The 14,576-nt window shown below is 43.3% G+C and overlaps 1 protein-coding gene across 1 annotated transcript; it reads left to right on the top strand.

The window, feature by feature from the left end:
- Positions 1 to 3: 3 nt before the first annotated feature.
- Positions 4 to 12,710, top strand: LOC124550929 (proteasome subunit alpha type-3). The gene is made up of 6 exons (XM_047125725.1): positions 4 to 159; positions 492 to 574; positions 651 to 774; positions 1,879 to 2,127; positions 5,308 to 5,420; positions 12,439 to 12,710. The coding sequence occupies exons 1-6, from the start codon at positions 139 to 141 to the stop codon at positions 12,614 to 12,616; spliced, it is 768 nt and encodes a 255-aa protein (XP_046981681.1). The 5' UTR covers positions 4 to 138; the 3' UTR covers positions 12,617 to 12,710.
- The last annotated feature ends 1,866 nt before the right edge of the window (positions 12,711 to 14,576 follow it).

Raw genomic sequence — 14,576 nt, 5'->3', positions numbered from 1 at the left:
CATATCTTCGATATTCAAAACTTTGAATCCACAGACAGTCTGTTGTTTCACGAAAAACAATTTGCCGTATCACCGTGTGTTGTGGACGACGAGTTGTAGTTTTGTTATCGTTTGAGGAAAAATAAGAACATAATCAACATGAGCTCTATAGGAACGGGTGTAAGTAGCCACATTCAAAGTACGGAATGATTTTCTTGTGAAAGCTTTTTACAGGTACTGTACGCTGAAATACTGACAATTGGTTTGATCTCAACTAGTTCCAAATTTTTGGTGGGAATAGATATTCACTCTGCACTTGTGTTAAAACGGAGTGTCAGTTCAGCGTTAATTATTTAACATTATTTCAAAGATAGCTGCTAACCATTTCACCAGAAACTCCAATTTACAGAAGGTGTAATGCAACATTGTGTGGAAAATGTCACCAAACCACTGTTTACAATTATTATGTATTTTGTCAAACGTACACATCGTCTTTCACTATTTTGTTTCAGTATGATCTCTCCGCATCGCAGTTCTCGCCAGATGGTCGTGTTTTTCAGGTGGAATATGCACAGAAAGCAGTGGATAACAGTGGGTAAGAAACTGTTACACGCACATTGTTTCGTCGTACCAATGTTAAAGTCAATTAATGTTTTTGAATATTTTCACAGTACTGTAATAGGCCTGAGGGGAAAAGATGGCGTTGTATTTGCCGTCGAAAAACTTGTCACTTCAAAATTGTATGAGCCAGGTGCGAACCAAAGAATATTCAATATCGACAAACATGTTGGAATGGTAAGTAAAAAATCGGTAAAATAGAAGAACTAGTGTGTAATTTAGAATGAGATTTTCACTCTGCAGTGGAGTGTGCGCTGATATGAAACTTCCTGGCAGATTAAAACTGTGTGCCGGACCGAGACTCGAACTCGGGACCTTTGCCTTTCGCGGGCAGGTGCTCTACCAAGTTTGGAAGGCAGGAGACGAGGTACTGGCAGAAGTAAAGCTGTGAGGACAGGGCGTGAGTCGTGCTTGGGTAGCTCACCCGAGTTCGAGTCTCAGTCCGGCACACAGTTTTAATCTGCCAGGAAGTTTCAGTATGTAATTTACTTGCCATTATATGATAAGGGTGTTGCAATTGTTGTGAGGGCTCACTTGGTAAAGCTGTTGTATCTTCAGCTGCATGAAAGCTGCATTTTTACTTGTGCGTCAAATAGTTGGCTCTAATAATCATGCCAGTGTTGAAAATATAGTTTAAAACTTGATCCCTGTTAAATTGTAATGGAAAAAAACGTTATTAAGGACACAGTCGTAGGAGTTAGTGTCATTTTTGATGTACATAAGATGGCCATACAACCTTGAATTTTCTGTTTCTTTATTGAAAGTCTTCACAGAAATAGTGTTTGTTATAAAGTAATGTATGACAAAGGTAGCATTCACATGATGAAAAGACCTTCTTGGGCTCAAAAGACTTTTATAAAAGGTGCGCTTCATCATATAAAGATTTAAGGCTAGACACACAGTTTAGTATATTAATTTAGTATGATAGAAATTTTAGAGACTGCTATGGCAGGAGAGAAAAGTTTGACTAGAAGTAGCTTTACTAATATATTAAATTATTGATCTAAGGCAGTGCGTAAACATTTATTCCTGTTGATGGCATGGCTACATACTAATGTTGCAGTGGAACTAATGTTGTGCATGAAAATATGGTGTAATGAAGGGGGAGGGGGTGATTTCGGATGGAGTGGAAGTGGGAAGAGGAGAGGTGAGAAGGAAATGTTGGATTGAACTAGAAGAGGACAATGCATGGCAGAAGTACAAAATTAGAGTAGGCAGTCTCGCCCAGTTTTTGATACTGTTGCTTGGAAACAAACTAAATGATTTTTCTGATATTTCCAGGCTGTGGCTGGTTTGATATCAGATGCACGCCAGATTGTGGAGACTGCCCGGACAGAAGCAGCCAATTACCGCGCCCAGTATGGAGATGGAATTCCACTGCGTCACTTAGTGGACAGGGTTGCGGGCTACATGCACGCTTACACTTTGTACAGTGCTGTGCGTCCATTTGGATGTAGTGTGGTTCTTAGCAGCTACGAACCTGTTGATGGGCCTGCTATGTTCATGATTGATCCTTCAGGAGTTTCCTATGTGAGTAAGAAATATAAGGTTGTCTTAACATTTCCAGATTTAACTACTGTTCCTGAAGTTGGCATTTTCCATTGTGTAATAGCTTAATATAGTGGCCATCTTACATATACGGATCCTATGGCAATTCAGGCCATGCACAGGTATAATTTGTATGAACTGGAATGGTGAGAGAGTGGACAGTGGGACTAGCTCGGTGGAGCACTAGGGCAAATGTCAGGAGGGAAGTGGCTAGCAGGCAGCAAATTTTGTTGTGTTGCTAACCATGGGAATGTATATCATATATCCTGGCTCTCTGTGAATATCTGCCATGCCTAGATGCAGTTCACATGAATCCAGTTGTAGTTGGAACTGAAATGACTTCGAAATTGGACAAATACTCAACAATATCATAAGTTTCTACAGGAGACTTAACACAAGAGAACACTTGATACACTGCACGACAAATGCAACTTGAGCTTCAACAGCAGCATTAAAGTTGCTACTGCTCTACATAACTGTTGATTTTCAAGGTTGACTACAGTGTGAATCAAAAGTGGCACGATTTCTGCTGGTTCAACTGTAAGCAGCTGAGAGGACAATGTGGTGTTGTCATTGACTTTGCTCATGTTGTCAGTGCTGGAAGAACAATAAACTGCAGCGAATGATAATAGATGTTTGTAATTAGTTCATGGAGACAATGCAACGATAATTTCAACTTAACTGTGATTCATAAAGGCCACAGACAGTTGTGAAGCAGGAAGAAAATTAAGGTGACAATATCCATTATAGAAAATGAGCATACGGAAATGGTCTTCACTTCATCATACACAGCTTTGTTCCGTTAACAAGTATTATGCATCAACTTCTCTGGCCAGAAGTTATTGGCATAAATTCTATACTTACTATTTCTCTTTACGAAAATATTCTACATGATAAATAGTTTGCATATAGGGTAGTAACAGACATTTTTAAACATAAACTGTAAATGTAAATATAAATTTGTAGTTCTAAAACTAGGATCTGTGGAATATATCACATGAAATACATACTTTCCTCATTTCTTCCAACCACTCATAGTGTTGTGATCTTCTCTGCATCTGAATGTCATAACCAGAGGTGAGGTTAGTGTACTTGCATCAGTGATAATCTAATAAAACTTGCACATTTTTATTCATTAAGCGCTCTCTGATGCACCTATGTATAAAGCGCACCAACTGCAAATAACAGTCTTGCACCATTCCAGTGTTGTTTTACAATTGTGAGCCCATACCTGTTTCTTCATTATTGCTTCAGCTAACACAGTAATAAGTTGTGTTGTTATGTCAGCCTGGGCAGCAGCAATATAAAGGAAGCAGCGAGATAAGTGAGAAAAAACTCTACAGTTCGTGCAAGAAAATTACCCGATTCAAAGCTGGCAGGACAATCCCACAATGGGGCAGTTGTCTACGAGATAATTAGGAATCAAATAAGCATTTGACGGGGATCTGATGCAACTGCGCTGGTTAATGCTCCAAGAGGGTGATTACTGTGGGGTAACACTTATATGCAGCAGCAGAGTGATACAATGAAAGTTTATTTTATTATTGCTTAATTAAACAGTGATTTAGCTCACATAAACTAAGATTATACTATGAATTTGCTCAGACATGTTTTTACATGGGTAACATAGAGAGAGCTACTTTACATGTATACAAAGTACACTGTATGCCTGCTTGAGGTTTGATTTTAGCGAAACAGGTGCTGTACACAATTAGTGTAATAAAATACACTGAACCTACTCTAAGTAAACATTAAAATTATTATCTGCAATATGTATTTAATATGAAACTACTCTAACAAAGTGCTTATTTAGACCTTATATAGGAATACTGCATTTACCCAACTATAAGATGTTTCTCCCCAAATTCTTCATTCAAAAAATACAAAGTTGTCTTATATTCCCAGATTAATCCAGTGCCGCGGAGGTCAGTGTTTTTTGTGTTGTGTAATAGATTAGTATAGTGGTTGTCTTAAATTTTCAGATGAAAATTGAGGTCACTTGCAGGTATATTCTGAAGAATACTCAAGGGCTGGAGGGGGAGCAGTGACTCCAAATTGGCTGAGAACTAGGACAATGTGGGGAAGAGAGTGGTGAGCTGTTTGTTTCATTGTGGTTGCAGCTGTGGGAATGTATGCTGGATACCTGGTCCTTTTAAGAACACTTACCACTTTTAAATTGCAGTTTACCTGAAACCATGTGTAGTTGGAAATGAATTGATTTTAAAATTGGACAAATACTCAAAAGTAGTATATGTTTCTGTAGGAGATGCTAAAAGTCTAGACAGAGGCCAGTGGAATACTTGTGTGTTGACGCAGTTGTCAATGCTTGCCTTGGTGTATGATGGAAATGAAAAGGGGTGTGTCAGGTGCTGTTTCTATGCAGTAGCCAGACAACATGTTTGAAACCAAGAGACAAAGGAATAGTGTCACGTTTTCACATCAGTATAGATGGAAAATCTGCTATGTATTTGCGAAGAAAAGAACAGCTGAGTTCTCAGGTCCTACCTTAACTTCCACCTCAGAAATCGTAACATTTTTTAAAGGAACAACCAAATATTTGTATCAACCGAGATGAAAAGTTTCATGGCTGCTTGTATGTAGAAACAAATTGCCCCTTTATGCACCTCTCATTCGTTAGGCGAAGCTAACGTCCCAGATTTTGGGATTGCTGGTGCTGGTGGTGGTGGTTAAAAAATAGCGATACCGCAGATGATTGATTTTGATAATAAGCAAATAAAGATGTGAAGCTAAAAAATAATGTAAACCATTTATTTTTGTTTATTGTGTTTCTTCTTGTATTATCAGAATGTAGACAATCAGTAAATGGCATAAGTTTAGAATAGGTATAATGCTAATTTTTTAATGCAGATACTTTGTATCATTAAAATAGCTTGCAGTTTTGATTAATCTGAATATGAATATGTTAAAAATAAAATTTTCGCAAGTAGGCTCTTAATAAAAGGCACATCTTACATTCAGGCTTGTCTTATTGTTTATTGTTAAACTTGGGTAAATATGGTGTGTTTGAGGCTTGGAAGTGATTTTTTAGAGACTGAAGTATTTTATATAGGAGCTGCTGTTTTTAACTGCTCTTTTCTCCAACTTGCTCCAGTTTGGAAGGTGTCTATTTATTCTGTATTAAAACAATGTAATGTATTTCAGGGCTACTATGGCTGTGCTGTTGGTAAAGCAAAACAGGCTGCAAAAACAGAGATCGAAAAGCTGAAGCTGAGTTCCATCAGTATCAAGGATCTGGTGAAGGATGCTGCAAAAATGTAAGTGGTGGAGTTCTCTACTCACTTGTGACAATACATAACCGAATAAGTGAGTCTGCCCTGCAGCTCTTTCAAATTTTTAAATATAGATGAATTTTTAATAATGTTTTCCTGCTGTTGTATGGAACTTATTGCAACTTTCCCATGTCAGAGTTTACACTTGCTGTTATTTTTGGAGTTGCCTATTATTCAGTATGGCAGTGCATTTGTTCTCTTGGATGCTTTAAAGTTTGTACGAAAATGTTGGTTTTACCATTTGCATGTACCACCAGGGAGCTCACCGCTCTTTGGTGGGTTCGTGCTTGGCTACCATGGGGCCCCAGCCTTTGCAGCATCTTTTCCCTCCGTGCTGCATTTTTGTCCTCTTGCTATTCTTTTTCCCTCTCTTGCAGAACGTCTGGGATTTTCAGTGGCTGACATCAGAACAGTCTCACCATTTTTTACATTCCTTTTTTCTTTCTTTGCTCACCTTCTCTCATACTTCCTCCACTTCAGCGTTTGGGGTTCCTCTTTTTGTTCTTCCTCCCTGTGCGCTTCTGAAGGCCAGCCCACGTATCCGACGCATAACCGGTGACTGGTTACCGCATACTTCCCAAACACAGGTAGAGTTCACAGGTACCCCCTGATACAGGCTGGCCCAGGGAGAGGTGATTACCAGAGCTCCTACCTTCCCAAATTGCTGATTGGTCTCTCTGTCAGGTATTCGGGAGGTGTGACCTTATGTGTGAACAGTCACCTAAGGCAGGTGAGCCCCCCACTCTGAGGGGGGGGGGGGGGACAGTTGGAAGGAGCACGCCATCGGAGACACTGGCAATCGTGGATGATTTTCTCGCAATGAACCAGTCATCATCTTCGCTGTCCATGTCTGACGTGTAAATGGAATGAAGCTCCCAATTCAAAGACCCTCCCAGCTGCACCACAGTTTCTTGTGGTTTCACGTACTGAAGCCAGTCTGTCCTTTGCAACAGTAAAAGCAGTTCTTATTCAGAAAGGAGTTGATGCAATTGCCGGGCCTGGTCAAATCCTGCTCTCGATTATGCAGTGGCACTTTGCTTTTGGAGACTACTTCTGATTCTCAAGCACAGCAACTGCTTGCCGCTTCACTTCTCCACGACTATCCTGTTCATGTTGAGGCCCATAGAACTCTGAATTTTTCCATGGTGCTATTTACACTAGGCTTCTCAATGATCTGACTGAGGCAGAAATCCAAACATACTTCTCTGATCAAGGTGTCATTGCCATCCATCGGGTGATGAAAAAGGCAGAAGTGTCCTTAGTGCCCACACACACTCTTTTTCTCACCTTTGATAGAGTGGTGCTTCTGTACAAGATCGAAGCAGGCTGTGTAGTTCCCACTGTCTGACCAATGCGCTGCTACTGTTGTCATCGTTTCAGCCACTCTCAAATGTCTTGTCGACACCCGGCCAAATGTGTAACCTTTGGTAGGGATGCGTACGAGAGCGATTGTCTGCCACCTCCTCCTCGCTGTATCGACTGCAACGGTGACTGTGCCGCCTCCTCTCGAAATTGTACCGTGTATCCCAATGAGTGGGCTGTTCAGGAGATCCGGGTAAAGGAAAAAGTGCCTTACCCTGTCACTCGCAAGTTATTTGCTAGCCCCAAACCTCCATTCTAGCATCGGGCATTTGCAGTACTGGTCTCGCTCCATGAAGGAGCATGGCCATGGCGACATGCGGCCTCAGATTTAACACTAAGGTTGTGAAATCGCCCAATGTCGTGGTAGCATCGCTGTCTCCTCGTCCAGCTGTACAACAGGCTGGCAGACATTTGCCTCCTGGGGTAAAGTCACCTGCTACACAGCCGGCAGGCCGAAAAGGGCAGAAGGAATATTCCCATGAAGACTTCCTACCTCCCTCCAGCCAACAAACATCTGAATCTTCCTCTGCCAACCGGAAAGGCTCGAAGAAGTCAAACAAAGGCAAACGGTCTTCTCCTTTGACGTTTTGGAGACCCTCTTTGACGGTGTCACCACGTGATACCCTCACCCAGCCGACCTCTGTGTCTCCGCTGCACACTGCCAGCTGTTTTTGTGCTCTGCACTCTGCAGGCAGACAGAGAGAGAGAGAGATAGATTGCCAACGCCTCTGTAGATCTCGTGGAGCAGGATCCTCCGGCCTCTGTACCTGTAGAAGAGTGTCTTTGAGGGCTTGCACTCAAGGAGCGCTGAGATGACATCCTTTCGTTTTTTCCCTCCTCTCCTTTCCTCATTATGACTCTCCTTCAATGGAACATTCGCGACCTTTGGTCAAACGAAGATGATTTCTGATTGCAGTTAGAATTATAGCGTCCGCTTGTTCTGTGCCTCCAGCAAACAAAATGGCACACTCACAACTGCTTTGAGCTCTTGCATTTCTTCCTGGCCCGCTTTGACCTTTCCTTTTGAGAATGGCATTCATCTGTTGGGGGAGTCATGCTGCTCATACGGGATGACGTTCATATTCAACACATCTCTCCAACTACCCACCTTCAGGCTGTTGCAGCTCGCCTTTTCCTTCCTCACATGACCTTTTCCATTTGTACTGTATGTATCCCTCCATCATTCACTGTCACCAGGACAGACATCCTCCAGCTTATTGGGCAGCTACATCACTCCTTTCTGTTGCTTGGTGACTTTAATGTGCACCATCCACTTTGGGGTTCTCCCAGAACCTGTCCAAAAAGTGTCCTCTTGGCTGACCTCAGTCAACTTAACCACCTCTGCCTTAACACACGGGCACCCATGCTCCGTTCAGACTCCTCGCATCTATTCCCATTTGCATCTACTCTTTTGCGCTGTCCCGCTTGCCCATCATCTCGAGTGGTCCATTCTCTCTGACATGTACTCGAGCAACCATTTCCGGCATGCTATCTGTTTGCTGACTCCTACCCTGAGTACGTGCACACCCAAATGGCAGCTTACTAAGGCCGACTGGAGGCTCTACTCTTTCCTGGTGACCTTCGACAGACAACATTTCCCAAGTTGTGATGACTAAGTACAATACCTTACAAATGTTACCCTTACTGCTGCAGAAAGATCCATTCATTGCACTTCCCCTTTACCACGCTGTGTCTCAGTCCCTTGGTGGACTGAGGCGTGCTGCAACGTAATTCACATGCGGAGATGTGCTCTCCACACTTTTGACCATCATCCTGCTATGGCAAACTGCATTAATTATAAACAGTTGGATGCAGAGTGTCATTGTGTTCTTCAGGATAGCAAAAAGCTAGCTGGATTTCATTCACTAGTTACTTTAACAGCTCTGCTCCTCCTTCCATTATGCGGGCCACCCTGGCAGTGGCAGATGGTGTCATCTATTGCTATCTCCAACACTTTGGGCCCCCATTTTGCGGAGATTTGGAGCTTGCCTCACTATCACCCTACCTTTCTCCACTGCAAACAAGCAGAGGTCTTGGGTGATACCCTTCTCTTCTGAGAATCAAGAGTGCTACAATGCCGGCTTTACTATGAGGGAGCTAGATAGTGCTCTCACCTCATCCCGATCCTCTGCCCCTGGGCCAGACAGTGTTAACATTCAAATGTTGCAGCATCTTTCTCTTGTGGACAAGCACTTCCTGCTTCATACATACAACCGCATCTGTGCAGAATGCACATTTTCCATGCCACTGCTACACCCATACCTAAGCCTTCCTTCTAGTTACCACCCCATTTCTCTCACCAGCTGTGTTTGCAAGTTGATGGAACACATGATTCATGCACGGATGGTACGGTAACTCGAGTCTCGCACTTTACTAACCACTGCACAGTGTGGATTTCGAGCACGCCTTTCTGCAGTTGACAGTCTCGCCACTTTGTTCACCCATGTCATTAATGGTTTTCTGCAGAAATCCCAGACTATGGCCGTGTTTTTCGATATGGAGAAAGGCTAAGACACCTGGTGGAGGACTGATATCCTCCGCACTTGCTACATGTGGGGGCTTCCATGGCCACATGCCTTGTTTCCTTCAGGAATTTGTAAATGACTCAAGTTTTCAAGGAATGTGTGGGCTCTGCCTTGTCGGACACTATTATCCAGGATAACAGTTTTCGTAGGCGCCGCTCTGCATTTGACCATCTGGTTACCTTGTCGACCTTCATTATGAATAACTTCTTGCGGAAGTGCCCGACCGCGGCTGTGTTCTGTGATTTGGAGAAGGCTTACGACACCTGTTGGAGGGCGGGCATTCTCCGCACCATGCATACATGGGGCCTTCGTGGTCGCCTCCCTCTTTTTATTCGTGCCTTTTTAATGGATTGACAGTTCAGGGTACGTGTGGGTTCTGTCCTGTCCGACGCCTTTCGCCAGGAGAATGGGGTGCCACAGGGCTGTTTTGAGCGTCGCTCTCTTCGCCATAGTGATCAATCCAATAATGGATTGCCTCCCAGCTGATGTATCAGGCTCCCTTTTCGTGGACAATTTTACCATCTATTGCAGTGTGCAGCGTACATGTTTCCTGAAGCACTGTCTTCAGCGCTGCCTTGACCGTCTTTACTCCTGAAGTGTCGCCAATGGCTTCTGTTTTTCTGCCGAGGAGACGGTCTGTATCAACTTCTGGCACTACAAAGAGTTTCTCCTACCGTCCTTACGACTCGGTCCCGTTGCTCTCCCATTCGTGGAGACAACAAAATTTTTAGGTCTTACATTTAACAGGAAACTTAGCTGGTCTTCACATGTGTCATATTTGGCTGCCTGTTGTACCCGTTCTCTAAATCTCCTCCGAGTTCTCAGCGGTATGTCGTGGGGAGCGGATCGAACCGTCCTACTTCACCTATATCGGTCGATCGTCCGCTCAAAGCTGGATTATGGGAGCTTTGTCTGCTCCTGTGCACAGCCATCCATCTTATGCCGCCTCAACTCCATACGACATCGGGGTTTACGTCTTTCGATTGGAGCGTTCTGTACTAGTGCCATCGAGAGTCTTCATACTGAAGCTGGTGAATTGCCACTAACCTACTGGCGCGATATACTGCTTTGTCGGTATGCCTATCGGCTATTGTCAATGCTCGACCACCCGTCTTATCGTTCCATTTTTGATGACTCTCTCGACCGTCAATACGGGTTGTATGTATCTGCCCTACTACCCCTGGGGTTCGCTTTCGTCGCCTCCTTCAGCACCTTGATTTTTCACTCCCTGCAACCTTTGGAGTGGGCGAGAGCCAAACGCCACCTTGGCTCCAGGCTTAGGTTCGCGTTCACCTTGACCTCAGCTCGCTCCCAAAGAAGGTTACCCCGGCTTCGGTATACCGCTCCCGGTTTGTCGAACTTCGTTCGAAGTTCATTAATATGATCTTCATTTATACAGATGGCTCTAAGACCAATGACAGCGTCGGGTGTTCTTTTATTGTCGGGGCACACAGTTTCAAACACCGGCTCCATGGCCATTGTTCGGTCTTCACAGCTGAGCTATTTGCCCTCTACCAGGCTGTTCTTTACATCTGCTGCCACCGACATTCTGCTTATGTCATCTGCTCTGATTCCCTGAGTGCCATCCAGAGCCTTAGTGATCCGTATCTGGTTCTCCCTTTCGTGCACCGTATCCAACGCTCTCTTCAGCAGCTGGGGGACGATGGTTCTCCAGTTACCTTTATGTGGGTTCCTGGCCATGTCGGTATCCCTGGGAACGAAGCTGCAGATGCTGCGGCCAAGGCTGCGGTCCTCCAGCCTCAGACAGCTTCTTGTTATGTCCCTTCATCCGATTGTAGCAGGGTCATTTGTCAGCGCATTTTATCACTGTGGCATGCCGATTGGGCTACACTTGCGGACAACAAGCTTCGGGCCTTGAAACCTCTTCCCACAGCTTGGACGACCTCTTCACGCCCTTCTCGTCGATTTGACCCGGTTACGAATTGGACACTGCCGGTTCAGCCATCGCCATCTGCGCTGGCGCCATTCTGCCCATGTGGGCAGTTGCTGACGGTAGGCCACATTTTAACGTCATGTCCGAATTTTAATACACTGTGCGTTGATCTTGGCCTGCCATGTACTCTGGATGCCATTTTAGCGGATGTCCCAGGAGCAGCTGCTCGCGTTCTTCGTTTTATCCACTTGACAAACCTGTCTAAGGACATTTGATTATGCTGTTTTTTTTTCCGATGCCTATTAACATGTCTTTTACAGTGTTGTGCCTTTTAGTTGCTGTTTTAACCTTGTGCCTCGCAGTGCATTCCTAACTTAGTCTGGGCGCTAATGATCATCGTAGTTGTGTGCTCGAAAACCACAAAAAAAAGAAAGAAAAGAAAAAAAATAGACAGTGGAACTGTCGCACTTAATAACAATTGGTGACATACTACAGAATGTTTTTCAATACATGTCAGATTTTGTGATTTGGAAACATCCACAAAATTATTCTTATGACTAATAGTGTACCATCATAACTTGAACTGATGTATATGGTCCTAAATTTTGCACTCCAGTCCAGACCCACTTCCATAAAGAAAGTGTTGTACATACTAAAGCATGTTGTGTTGGCATTTAGCACACTCCTACGGACACTGTTTGCCAAACACACTATTGTTACAAATTCAGAGTTATATTCATAAGACATTTCATGTATAAGCACTTAACTGTGGCCAGCTGTCAGTTTCGGACCTGTGTGTTTTTCTGCTCAAATTATTTGCAAATGTAGGCCCATACATTCTCTCTAACTTATTTTGTATATCTGTGACACTTACGCATTTACCACTTCACCAAACAAAAAAATAATTGATAGGGAATCTTTTCTGATGAGTTAAGAATTAGTGAAAGGCACAGATCACTTTGACCACCCTACGTAAGAACAGTTACCTACAACTCGGTCAACACACACTTAAGTAATATTCAGTAATTTTTCAAACGGATAAATACTGGAAGTCATTAAAGTGAAACTACAAAAGGCTTGAAATTTTTGTAATTGTAAAATGAACATTATCTTTTTGAGATTAATATGCCATATTGGGTTTATGAACGTGTAATACTTTATCCAAATCTGGATTAGTGTTGGAGTTTAACCACAGTGCTACAGTACCTTTATTTTCTTACAGAATCTACCTTGTCCATGATGAGCTGAAGGACAAGCAGTTTGAACTTGAATTGAGCTGGGTAGGAAATGTAACCAAAGGTCTGCACGAGCGTGTGCCCGCACCTGTCTTCGCAGAAGCAGAGAAGGCAGCCAAAGCTGCGATGGAGGACGACTCTGACTCAGACACGATAGACACGTGATTGTCTTCTGCGAAGACTCATTTTGTGCCTGTCCAACTTTAATGTGCTCATTCATTATTTTAATAGTTTCTGGAATAAAATACTGGAAGCCTCATTCTGTTTTTGGTTATTTACTATGTAAACCTCTAGCTCCCTAACAAGTTCTCCCACACTTTTTTTCTTCCTTTTCTTGCATCTTAATTAACAATTTTCCTTTGTTGGCTCCTTTATTTATAAGTTGGATGTGACAGGTGTGTTAGAGTATTGTTTACTACTTTGTGTCCTATGAGAAAAACATAATGGAGGCAAGTCTCAGAACAGTTCATTGATGCCAGACTAATCATCTAATCAGTTCCACTGAAATGTTTAATCCACAAAAATGTGGATTTAAATATGATGGTGCACCATTATACTGTAACATTAGTAGATACCTAACATGGGTCTTTCATAACAGAAGTGATGGATTTAGCTCTTTCTGTTTGATGTAATGAAGAAGAAACTCTAGATACACTGGTCCACATTCACATTATGGACTCGGAGCTTAATGAAAGTTCTAAAAATCTGAATTGCCCAGTTTTAATGGGTTAGACTTCGGTCCTAAATGTAATATATTTTTAAATAAATTTCCAACTATCTTCTAGTACACAATTCCTAGTGGAAAACTGGAGAACATGGCACATATGTAGCATTAATGAAACCAAGACAAATATGTTCTAAGAAAAGGTAACTACATGAAATGCATGTGAATTCCCACGGAAAGTAGAAAGAGCAACCATCCGCTGTTAAACGAGCTTAAAAGTCATATTTTTACATGCAGTGAGAATCCATTTATTTTTTTCATCCGGCCATTGTGACACTGTGCACACAAGCTAGAACACTAATATTATGAAAAGGATAGATTAACAAAGTAAGGACAAGATAGCTGGCTACGTACTGTAAAGGTGACTCATTAAGTTGCAAGCAGGCATGATTAAGACACACATTATCTTTTGGCCACAGCCTTCGTCATAAAAACAGGGAAACAGATGTACATGCATTCACACATGCACGCGCGCGCGCGCGCGCACACACACACACACACACACACTTACACAAGCACAACTCAAGCACACGACCACTGCCTGTGGCCAGACTGAGTTGTAACTGCGTCTGATGGCAGCAGCAGCCCAGTGGTGTGGGTGTGGAGTAAGCATGGGCCAGGGAAGGGGTGGGGATAACCGGGGTTGGGGGAAGGTGTAATGCCACTTCTGGGGAGCATGTGGGTCAGGGTGGTGCAGCCAGGAGCAGGAGGTTGGGGAGGGGCGAGGGGAGTGGAGGAGGAGGAAAGGACTAATGGGTGTGTTCGTTGAATAGAAAGCTGTGTTTTGTTGGGGTGGGAGCAGGGAAGGGGATAGATGGATGAAGGACAGGGACCAGCAAAGATTGAGGCAAGAGGGATTACAGGGATTAGGATGTATAGCAGGGAGAGTTCCCACCTGTGCATTTAAGAAAATCTGGTGTTCGTAGGAGGAATCTAGATGATGCGCACTGTAAACCAGGGATTGAAGCGAAATACATTGTGTTGGGCAGTATGTTCTGTAACTGGGTGGTCCATCTGTCTCTTGCCCACAATTTGCCTGTGACTATTCGTGTGGACAGACAGCTTGCTAGTCATCATGCCCATGTAGAAAGCAGTACAGTGGTTGGAGTTTAGTTTGTAAATCACATGACTACTTTCACAGATAGCCCTGCCATTGATGTGGTAAGAAGGTGCCTATGACCAAGTTTGATGGCAGTGGAAGGACGTATGGGATAGCAGTCGTGTGTGCAAGTTGTGCTCATGTGAACGCACACGCGCGCGTGTGTGTGTGTGTGTGTATGTGTGTTTTTTCTACTTCAGAAAGTGATCTTTTGGTTGATAACTAAGTGTATGACAGTCCTATGGATATTACTATTTTGTAAACTGCTTTCTCATTTTGTACACTGATTCTCCAAGGGAAAA

The sequence above is a fragment of the Schistocerca americana genome, chromosome 9, assembly GCF_021461395.2.
Source record: "Schistocerca americana isolate TAMUIC-IGC-003095 chromosome 9, iqSchAmer2.1, whole genome shotgun sequence".
Classification (NCBI taxonomy): domain Eukaryota; kingdom Metazoa; phylum Arthropoda; class Insecta; order Orthoptera; family Acrididae; genus Schistocerca; species Schistocerca americana.
Note: the sequence above shows the minus strand (reverse complement) of the source record. Positions and strands in the feature narration are given on the sequence as shown.